Source organism: Capra hircus, chromosome 5 (genome assembly GCF_001704415.2).
Source record: "Capra hircus breed San Clemente chromosome 5, ASM170441v1, whole genome shotgun sequence".
Taxonomy (NCBI): domain Eukaryota; kingdom Metazoa; phylum Chordata; class Mammalia; order Artiodactyla; family Bovidae; genus Capra; species Capra hircus.
Window position 1 is genome coordinate 109,871,851 of NC_030812.1, and position 10,042 is coordinate 109,881,892.

Consider the following 10,042-nt stretch of genomic DNA (forward strand, 5'->3'; position numbering starts at 1 on the left):
TGGTCTGTGATGCGTCCTCACAGAGGCAGAGTCTATAAAGGAGCCGCGCTTGGCTTGCTGTCGCCATTTTTTCTTCCTCCCGCCCATAGATGTAGTTCCTTCGGGCAAGTGCGCAGTCTCTCCTCCCGCTCCCCCAGGGTCCGCGGCCACCATGGCGCATTAGAGGCAGCAGTGCCAGCGGCAGCATCGGCCTTTGCAGCGGCGGCAGCAGCACCAGGCTCTGCAGCGGCAACCCCCCCAGCGGCTTAAGCCATGGCGTAAGTACCAGGGAGGAGCCGCTCTGGCCGGGGTCCCAGGTCGGTGAGGGGTTTTCGCCTGCTTGGGCGCGGCCGACGGCCTGGCGGCGTCGCGGAGGGGAAGCGGTTTTATGAGCGCCCTGGACGCGTGACTCCTGCTTGGGTGTCTCCGAAACGCCGGTGCCCTTGTGTCGGGGGGCCGCGGCGTTTTGCCGTAGAGCGAAGCCTTGGTCGGCCCCGGGCTCCCCGGAAACCACCAGAGTCCCATCTGGCGTCTCGCGAAACGTGGCAGCAAAGATGGCGGCGGGGCAGGGCGGCGGCCGCGGCCTGAGTCGTAGGGGCGTGGGCGGGGCCGGCGGCTGGTGCCGGATTTGGGCGCGAGGGTGGGGCGACTTCCTCTTGTGGCCGCTACGGAAGGGCCGGGCGTCCATCTTGTGCGGTCTCATAGAAGGGTGACACCATGGCCTTGGGGCCACGTGGTCGTCCCTAGTTTCAACATGGAGTGGAGTTCTGATTTGGCCATCCTGCCTAATGGGTGAGAAGATGAAATTCTCGGACCAGCTGATTTCTAATGGGACTCGGTTTCTAATCGTCATCCAGGCTTTTCACGGCATTCAGCAGCAGCCTTGCTGTAACCGACAAAGACACCTTCGAATTAAGCACATTCCTCGAATTAAACACCAAAACCTCGCAACATGGCCGAGATGAGCTTCCTGAGCAGCGAGGTGTTTGTGGGGGACTTCGTGTCCCCCTTCGACCAGTCGGGTTTGGGGGCTGAAGAGAGCCTAGGTCTCCTAGATGACTACCTGGAGGTGGCCAAGCACTGCAAACCTCGGTTCTCCTGCGACAAGGCTAAGGCAGGCTCCTCCGAATGGCTGGCTGTGGATGGGTTGGTCAGTTTCTCAGACAACAGCAAGGGTAAGGAGGGATTTTTTTATCTGCTCGTGGGATCTGGTGATAGGGGCTTCTATATTTGATTCACGTTTCTTCCGACTTTCTATCTTTTCCAGAGGATGCTTTTTCCGGGACAGATTGGATGGTGGAGAAAATGGATTTGAAGGAGTTTGATTTTAATGATACCCTGTTGAGTATAGATGACCTGGAAACCATGCCAGATGAGCTCTTGGCCACGTTGGATGACACGTGTGATCTCTTTGATCCCCTACTCCAGGAGACTAACAAGGAGCCCCCCGAGATAGTGAACCCAATTGGCCATCTTCCAGAAAGTTTACCAACAATTGACCAGGGTGCCCCCTTCACTTTCTTGCAACCTCTTCCCCCTTCCCCAGGGGCCCTGTCTTCCACTCCAGATCATTCCTTTAGTTTAGAGCTATGCAGTGAAGTGGTTATCTCTGAAGGAGATAGCAAGCCAGACTCCACCACTTCCATTACTGTGATCCCTCAGTGCATAAAAGAGGAGGATGCCCACTCAGATAACGACAGTGGCATCTGTATGAGCCCTGACTCCTCTCTGGGCTCTCCCCAGCATAGCCCCTCCACCTCCAGGGGCTCTCCAAATAAGAGCCTGCTATCTCCAGGTGCCCTCAGTGGCTCTTCCCGCCCCAAACCCTACGACCCTCCTGGAGAGAAGGTGGTAGCAGCAAAAGTAAAGGGTGAGAAACTGGACAAGAAGCTGAAGAAAATGGAGCAGAACAAGACAGCAGCTACTCGGTACCGCCAGAAGAAGAGGGCAGAACAGGAAGCCCTCACTGGAGAATGTAAAGAGCTAGAAAAAAAGAATGAGGCTCTGAAAGAGAAGGCAGATTCCTTGGCCAAGGAGATCCAGTATCTTAAAGATCTGATAGAAGAGGTTCGCAAAGCAAGGGAGAAGAAAAGGGTCCCTTAGTTAGGGTAGTCAGGAGTATGTGCGCTTGTATATAGGAGGCTGAAGCTGTTTTAATAAATTATTTTCTAGTGAAAGTACTCCTGCAGAGTCTGGTGTGTTGCCTTTGGTAAGAGTCCTGATGAATCCCCCAAAGTCTCAATTGCTGTGGGTTGGCTGTCAGTATTTAAACGCACAGATGTTTTTTAAATTTGACACTGTTGGGCCATAGGTGAAGATTTAATAACCTGCTGTGCTAGGTCTTATCCCTAAATAGGAATGGAACCTGGACCCTTTGCATTAAGAGCAGGAGTTTTAACCCTTGGGCCATGAGGGAAGCCCCAGGATGACTGATGATGGGACCTGAAACAATGAGTTGGTTTACATCCCTCCAGTAGGTGGTTGGGTTTTCGCTGAAAACCAAGACTTGACAATAAACCAAACCATTAGATTTGACGCTATCACCCTTGGGTGTGAGGCTGTGGAATTTAGCCTAAGAAACGGGTGGGGGGTGGGGGTAGGAAGAGCCTGGACTCCACTTCTGTTTTTGTGCCAACATTAAATAACTCGGATAAGACCCCATGTATGTGAAGTTGCTCAGTCGTGTCCGACACCATGGACTGTAGCCTACCAGATTCCATGGGATCTTCACCAACCCAGGGATCGAACCTGTGTCTCCTGTATTCCAGGCAGGCGATTTAACCTCTGAGCTACCAGGGAAAGTGGATGAGAGGGGTCAAAAGGTTGGCTGGTTGTCAGGCTCCCCTCTGGCACCTAGGCCAGCTGGAAGGCCTGCTATCCACTGGCGGGGAATCGGGGAAGAGTGTCAGCATGGAAGGGCACTGGGGTTATGCTGCTATTGAAACCCTGGCTGGTAACATCTTAGAGCAGGTTATGGCAGACATTTTCTTTGGGATTGTTGAGACGATCCCAGCCTAGATAGGTTTCTTCTTCCCTTATGTCCTTTGGAGCCTGTGGAAGGAAGATGAGTGTACTATCATGAAGGACAATGTAGCTGAGTGGGTCACAAGGGTGATGGGAATGTGGCACCAGGCACTGTTGTAAACACAGTGCCCATGGTGACCCATGTCCTACAGCGGGGGTATTCAGAGTGGTAGGGCTAGCTGCTTGGTGACCTAGGTGGGAATTTTCCTCCAGCACACCAAGGGTGTATGTGGCCTTCGTGACTTTTGAGGTCTTAAGTACCTGAGGACAGGGAAAGTTGTGGACACAGAGAATGGGGAGAGCACCTGAGAAAGCAGCTCAGGCAAAGCCTTGGAGGTGGGGATGGAACCCCAACAAATAACCTCCAAGAGGACGGCCCCACCCCAGCTCTGCTAGAGGAAGTCCCTGGAGATGGCCCACCCAACTCTAGCATAAACTTGCCTCCCACCCACATGTGCCCATGTGGCTGTCTGGCTAGGGCCTCAGCCGGCCCTTCCACTCATGGAGGCCCAGAGCAGTGGATGGCTAGACCAGCCCACCCCATGTGGAAGCCACAGGAAGCCTTGGCTGGGGCTCTGTTGGTTACCCTAGGGTCTCCTCCAGGCAAATGTGCCAGCTGCTCCAAACCACCAGAGATACGCTTCCAGGTGCTTCACGGCCATTCAGAGAACTGGTCTTTCTAGTCTTGGCCTCAACACGGCAACCCAGTGTCCTCTTTCTTGGCTCCCGAGCCTGCCTTTCCCATCAGATCTGTCAGGTGCATCTTGTTAGGAAAGGGGGCCTGATCAGCCTGTTCTTCAGAGAACAAACTCCTGGTGAGAGGCAGTGAGCAGCTGAGCCTGCTTGCTAAGCTACTTAAAAGAGGAAGCACACCCAACCACCTCTCCCTGTGGGGGGAGGAGGGTGGAGAGCTCAGGGCACACCAGCCTCTCCCTTCTTGGACAAGCCCATCTGAGGACATTGGCACAATACCGATTTGGAGACTCCGCTCCTTTCCGCCCACCTTGACTTCCTAGAAGGCAGGCCAGCTTTCTACTCAGATGGTGGCCACCTGCAGACAGGTAGGATTCCAACTTGGACTCAGGCAGGTCTGTGATCCCTGTGTCCCCACTGAGGATGGAAAGCTGGCTAATAACCAGGGAAAGTGCTCCCCATGCCAGGATGGGTGTGTAAGGGGTAAAATCTGCACTAAAGAAGCCATGGTGGGGTGGGCCAACTCTTCACAGCCACGGGGCCCTTCGGAAGTTCTCACCAGACAATGCATGTCCCAAGGAGCCTTTTAGGCATGGGTGGGTGGGTGGGGGCCCTACAAGAGCCAGACTAGCAGCCTGAAGGCCTCCAGGGCCCTTTCTCCACAAGGCCCCCAACTTGTCCTCAGAAGGAACTCCTGGGGCTACCAGGACTTGTCATCAATACCACACTGAAGCCTGAGCTAGGCAGCACCACTCACCCACTCAGGCATTCTGCTCAGCAGTGCCTGTGCCCACCAGATGGGGCCCAGCCTCCACCTTCCCCCTCACCTCGCTAGTTCCCACCTCATGACAGAGGTAAGAGGAAAAAAAAGTAGCCTTTGATATCTGTCCCCCAACTGTGTGTGCACGTGCCCTGGGCACTGGCCTGAGGCAGCAGTGATCCCTCCCTCAGATCCTGGTGTCGGCTTCCCTGGAATGAGGCCGCAGCAGCTGTGGGTGCTATTTTTGCATCAAGAGCTGCCTTCTGAGCCGTGGCTGCCCGCCAGGGGGAGGAGGCCCATGGAGGCTGTGAACTGCTCTCTGCTGGCATCTGCACTGGGGCTGGGCCCAAGGACTTCTCACCTGGAGCCTAAGAAGCAGCTGGAGGGGTGGGAGGGTGGTGGTGGAGGCTCCTTGGTACTGGGGGAGACAACGGGAAACACCCTGTTAGAGCAGTACACAGCCCCGGGCCACATTTATTAGAACCCGAAGCCCACCCAGTGGCCCTCCTCCTGTCAGAGGTGTGGTCCCCAAGGGCCCAGTGACCGGCCTCTCCACAGCAAACAACCCAGAGGCCCTCCCTGGGCCAAAGCAAACAGAACAGTCGGAAGTGTTTCTTCCTGGGAGGCAGGTGGTACCTCCTGAGCCTGGAAATGTCAGTTCAAGTCTGAGCGAAGGTCCTCCCGTGGGCTTCCAGCTTGCCAGCTCCCCCAGGGGTTCCCCACCCCGGGCTGAGACGTCAGAGGAGGCTGCGCCCTCCTGGGAGCCTAGCTGCCGAAATATTCCTGCTGGAACTTCTGGAAGTCTTCCTCGGTGAACACGGTGCCCTCGGCCTTCTTCTTCTTCTTGGTCTTGGTCACAGGCCGGTCACAGGCCTTGCGGCCCCGGTTCTGGTGCACAATCTGGGGGCGTGTGGGGGTCAGGAGCCCTGGGTGGTGACTCCACCACCTAGAGCCCCACAGCGTGGCAGGGCTGCCCTCTCCCCCGGCCCTCACCACATCTGGGGAGGGGGAGGGCACATCGTTTCCATTCACAGAGGAGCCGACCAAGGCCCAGAGGGGTCGCCGGGGAGTGAGGCCAGGCTCCCACCTTCCCTGATATGCTGTCAGTCCTCTGAGGAGGCCCCTCACTGCACAGCAGTGTGTCCAGCTCTCGGGAGCCTGGGCGGGGGTGGGGACCCACCAGCCACCTGCCACCCTAGGCTCAGGGCTGAGACTCCCAGGGATCCCCGGGACAGCCTCAGCTTCCACCCCCACTTCCCACAGCCCATCCCCCTGACGAACCTGCCTGGTGATGGATTCGTCCACTGTGCTTCTTGCACTGGTCATAAACCTCAGGTTTACTCCAAGGTAACCTCGACGCTCTCTCTTCCGGAACTCAGCTGTGGAGGCAGGGAGGGTGGTATCATTCCAGATTCACTCTGTGGAAGCCTTCTGGGTCCCCTTCTGACACCTCCCCACTTCACCCCCACCCCCCAGCCCTGCTGAAGGCCCCATCATCCATTCCCCATGTCACTGCAACAGTCTGGCTTCTTATGTCATAACCACATTCCACATAGATCCCGCTCAAAGTCCCCCTTGGTTCCAGCTGCTCAAGTGATTTATTCAACAAATGTGTCCTGGGCATTTACTGTGTGTCAGGCACTGTTCTAGGTGCAAGAGCACAGAGCCGGAAACGGCAGAGCCAAAGTCCTGCCCTCATGGAGCTTCCATTCCGAAGGAAGAGAGATGGTAAACAAGGCAAACAGTAGTTCAGAAGGTGGACGTTTTATGGAGAAAAAAAGAACGGCAATCAGAAAGGAGGAATGCAGGGGATGGGGGGAAGGTGGCAATTCTAAATAAACAGCAGGCTCTGAGAAGACCTGAAATTCACTGAAGGAAATCCTGAGCAAAGACTGGAGGAAAACAGCATTAAACTGTGGGCGGAAGAGCATTCTGGACAGAGGGAACAGTCAGTGCAAAGGCTCGGAGGCAGAAGTGTGACTAATGTGCTTGAAGGAAGCGGAGGGGTGAACCTGAGGATTGGAAGCTGGAGGGGGCAGATCTTGGGGGGCTTTCAGCAGGCACGGAGGCATGAGAAGAACTCAGGCTTTCACTGAGGCCGATGGGAGCCCCTGGAGGGTGCAAGGCAGGGTAGAGACAGGTCTGACTTAGGATTTTACGGCATCACTTCAGCTGCTATGCTGAGAACCAGATGACTGGGGGAGGGGGAAGGAGGAGGCCAATTAGGAAGTTTTTGTAATAATCCAGGCAAGAGACGGTATAGCTCCGACCAAGGTGGCATCCACAGAGGTGTCCTTTAGGTTGGCCCTGAGAGCCCTCACTCATGTGCCATGGCAGGGTGGTGGGATGGGGTGGGGATGGAGGGGGTGCCCACTCCACCCTGGAATCACTGTGGCTCAACCCAGGCTCACTTCCCTGATTTCACACTTGCTCCTGTTGTCTTACCTCCCCGAGACTCAGTTCTTTTAACAAATACCTGAACACCTTTATACTGCACCAGGCCCTGGGGAATTGAGGCTTCTCTTGTGGCTCAAGACAGTAAAGAATCTGCTTGTAATGTGGGAGACCTGGGTTCGATCCCTGGGTTGGGAAGATCCCGTAGAGGAGGAAATGGCAGCCCACTCCACTTTCTTAACTGGAAAATCTCATGGACACAGGAGCCTGGCGGGCTACCGTCCACGGGGTTACAAAAGAGTCAGACACAACCGAGCAACTAACACTGGGGATTTGAAGACACATTAGGAGCTCAAGTCCTACCACAGGTCAAAACATCAAAACACCCTGCCATCCTGCCCACACTGTTCAAGTCTGTACATCTCATTAAGTGTCACCAAATCCCTCAAGATGCTCCCTCCATCCTCACAGCCAATCCACCACTGACGACCATCAACACAGCTTCCATCTGCAGGACTCTCTTGTTATCTCTGCACTGTCACCGGTGCTCACCTTCTGCTTGAAGGGACAGGTGGGAGCAGGGCTCTGGAGACACACTGCCTGGTTTCCACCTGTACCATCTGGGCAGGGGTCTGTTTCTGCATCTGAGCAATGGGGGTAATGACAGCGCCGACCTCACAGGGTTGTGAGGAACAAATGAGCAAACATTTGTCAGAGGCTGAGAACAGCACCCAGAGTGTTAACTTGTATTAAACGCTCAGTGTCTCACCCTCCTTTACTGTATGTCACCTCAACCAGGCTTCTTTCTTTCGACATTTCAAAGATTAATAGTAAACTTCTGATTCCACATATGCCAACAGTATACTTCCCCCAGCTCATTCTTATACTTCCATCAGGTCTGTGCTTAAATGTCGCTTCCTCAGAGAAGTCTTTATTCTAAGTCCCTTTCAAAGTACCCTAGTTTTACAGCACAAATCTCATCACAGAGACCCAACCTGACCCAACCCAAACCCAAAAAGTTTGAAAACGCTGATTTTGAAACTCCTCAGTGTTCTCTCCCCACTAGGACTGTAGACCTTGAGGGTCGGGACGATGTGACTCGTTCATCTCCGTGTTCCCAGGACCCCGCTCCGCGGCCGTCGCACGGCAGGTAGTCTAGAAACGCCTGGGTAACACGTGAAGCCCTGACTCCAGCGCCAGTTCCTCCAGGGCACCGCCCCCGGCCCCCGGAAGCAGCGCGTTCTGCCCCTTCCCAAGCTCACCCAGCGCCGACTTGGGCACCTTTCCCTTGGCGGAGTTCCGCAGTTTCTGGGCCTGGGTCGCCTTCGCCTTCCGGGTCCGCTTCATCGGAGCTTGGCTCGGTTTGGTGTGTCCTGGAGCGGGGCCGGGGGCTGTAAAGAAAGGGCTCGGGTCGGAGGGCGCTCAGGGTTCCCATCCCACCGAGGCTAAGACTGGTTTGGATCGTTTGGCGCCCTCGGGGCTCCTGCCCCCAGCCCCTGCCACCTTCCCGCCTGGCCGAACGTCCTCGGACAGAGCCTCCTTACCCTCAGGAGCCCCCAGTAGCTCCAAGCCGCGCCGCAGCAAGGCAGCCGACATAGCGGCCCTTAGTTCTGCCCACAGAGCTCAACTACTTCCGCCTTGGCCCCCGAGGTGGTTTCGGCGGAAACCTGAGCCAGAAGCAAAAGTTCCACAGTGAGCGGACGGAAGTGCCCACCTTCCTTAGACCGCATGCGTAAGGTTTACTAATCGGCGGCAAGGGGGCGGGATCTGGAGGCGGGGCCAAAGCGCCAAAGAAGCATTTGTTGTCCAATCGCAACCCAATCAACCGTTTGCGAGACAGGCGGCACCTTCTCCCGGAAACCGCCCGCCAGTAACTCAGCCTCGTAGGTAAAGCCTCTGCGGTCTGGCTGCTACGTAGTGGACAAGGCCGGTGAGGGGACTTAGTATTCTCAGTTTTTACGAAAAAGGGAAATATGTTTTTGGAAATATTTTTTCATATACTTCAACCAGAGCAACGTTTACTTCGGCGTGAGAATCCAGCTGTCTTGCCTTAAGCCAGATATTAAAGATATTTGCAAAAACGCAAAACAGTATCAGTGGGTTTTTAAAAAAACTATTTTGTTTGGTTTTGGAAAATACAACCATTTTCATTAAAATACATCAGTTACGTTAATATGTGAGTTTGTTACTGTTATTTTAAATTAATAAATATTTTAAAATGTATTTGTTTTATTTTCTAACGTGGTAACTCTCATTAGATAGTTACATATGCAGAAGCTCTTTGGGATTCTGACGTTTTTTAAGAAGGAAGAGGACCTTGGGCCACCTCTTGGGTGGCTCAGTGGTAAAGAATCTGCTGCCAGTGCAGGAGACACAGGAGCCACGGGTTCGATCCCAGAGTCAGGAAAATCCCTTGGAGGAGGAAATAGCATTCCACTCCAGTATTCTTGTCTTGGAAGATCCCATGGATAGAGGAGCCTGGCAGGCTGCAGCCCATGGGGTTGCAAAGAGTTTCTTAGATAAAATATCGATAGTTTGAGAAATCCTGGCTTAGAAATTAGTGCTCTTCTTGCTGCGGGGAGGAGCCCTGTCTTGTTCACTGCTGCTGCGCTCCTAGCCCAGTACCTGGCATGCAGAAGGCACTCAATAAATGAGTGGTGAATGAATTCGGAGTACAAACATGTTCTGAGGGCCTTTTGTATACTAGACGCTGTAGAGTGTAGGACATGGAGGTGACTCAGTTGCTCCTGTGTGAATGAACCTGACTAACCTCCACCAGCTTGTCCAGAAGGGAGAGAAATGCCTAAACAAACATTAATAATAACAAAGTACCTCGAGGTGCTATTTTCAGTGTTTTACATTTGTTGGCTCACTTACACCACCCCCCTCGCTCTGAAGTAGAAACCACTGTTTCCCTCATTTTATAAATGGCTCAGAGGGGCCAAGGAACCTATCCAGGTCACATCGATGGTGTCAGAGCTGGGAATAAAGAAAGACCATCGGGCTGGAGCATTTATGCATTGCTGGCCTGTGCCAACCACCCAGGATGCGGTGTGGGTCAGGAGGCCTCTGGAGAAGAGCTGGCAGTGTGGGAGGGGAGTGTCCGGGCCAGGAGGACCCTGTAGTGGGGGCCTGTCCCTTGGGACAGGTGTGGCCCTGAAGGAGCAGAGGGCTGGGTGGTTTCGTTGGCAT

At 54.4% G+C, this 10,042-nt stretch overlaps 2 protein-coding genes across 2 annotated transcripts; one reads left to right on the plus strand and one right to left on the minus strand.

Moving 5' to 3' along the window:
- On the plus strand, positions 39-2,159 carry ATF4 (activating transcription factor 4). The gene is made up of 3 exons (XM_018048794.1): positions 39-257; positions 837-1,154; positions 1,247-2,159. Exons 2-3 carry the CDS (start codon positions 932-934, stop codon positions 2,080-2,082), a joined length of 1,059 nt encoding a protein of 352 aa, XP_017904283.1. The 5' UTR covers positions 39-257; positions 837-931; the 3' UTR covers positions 2,083-2,159.
- Positions 4,902-8,565, minus strand: RPS19BP1 (ribosomal protein S19 binding protein 1). The gene is made up of 4 exons (XM_005681089.3): positions 8,395-8,565; positions 8,113-8,241; positions 5,738-5,835; positions 4,902-5,356 (listed from the first exon to the last, which is right to left on the minus strand). Exons 1-4 carry the CDS (start codon positions 8,444-8,446, stop codon positions 5,222-5,224), a joined length of 414 nt encoding a protein of 137 aa, XP_005681146.2. The 5' UTR covers positions 8,447-8,565; the 3' UTR covers positions 4,902-5,221.

Coding starts and splice junctions, on each gene's coding strand:
- ATF4 (XM_018048794.1), top strand. CDS start 932: ATGGCCGAGATGAGCTTCCTGAGCAGCGAGGTGTTTGTGGGGGACTTC. Junction 1,155..1,246: donor TTTCTCAGACAACAGCAAGG/GTAAGGAGGGAT, acceptor TATCTTTTCCAG/AGGATGCTTTTTCCGGGACA.
- RPS19BP1 (XM_005681089.3), bottom strand. CDS start 8,446: ATGTCGGCTGCCTTGCTGCGGCGCGGCTTGGAGCTACTGGGGGCTCCT. Junction 5,836..8,112: donor GGTGCCCAAGTCGGCGCTGG/GTGAGCTTGGGA, acceptor CTGCCTCCACAG/CTGAGTTCCGGAAGAGAGAG. Junction 5,357..5,737: donor ACGAATCCATCACCAGGCAG/GTTCGTCAGGGG, acceptor ACACGCCCCCAG/ATTGTGCACCAGAACCGGGG.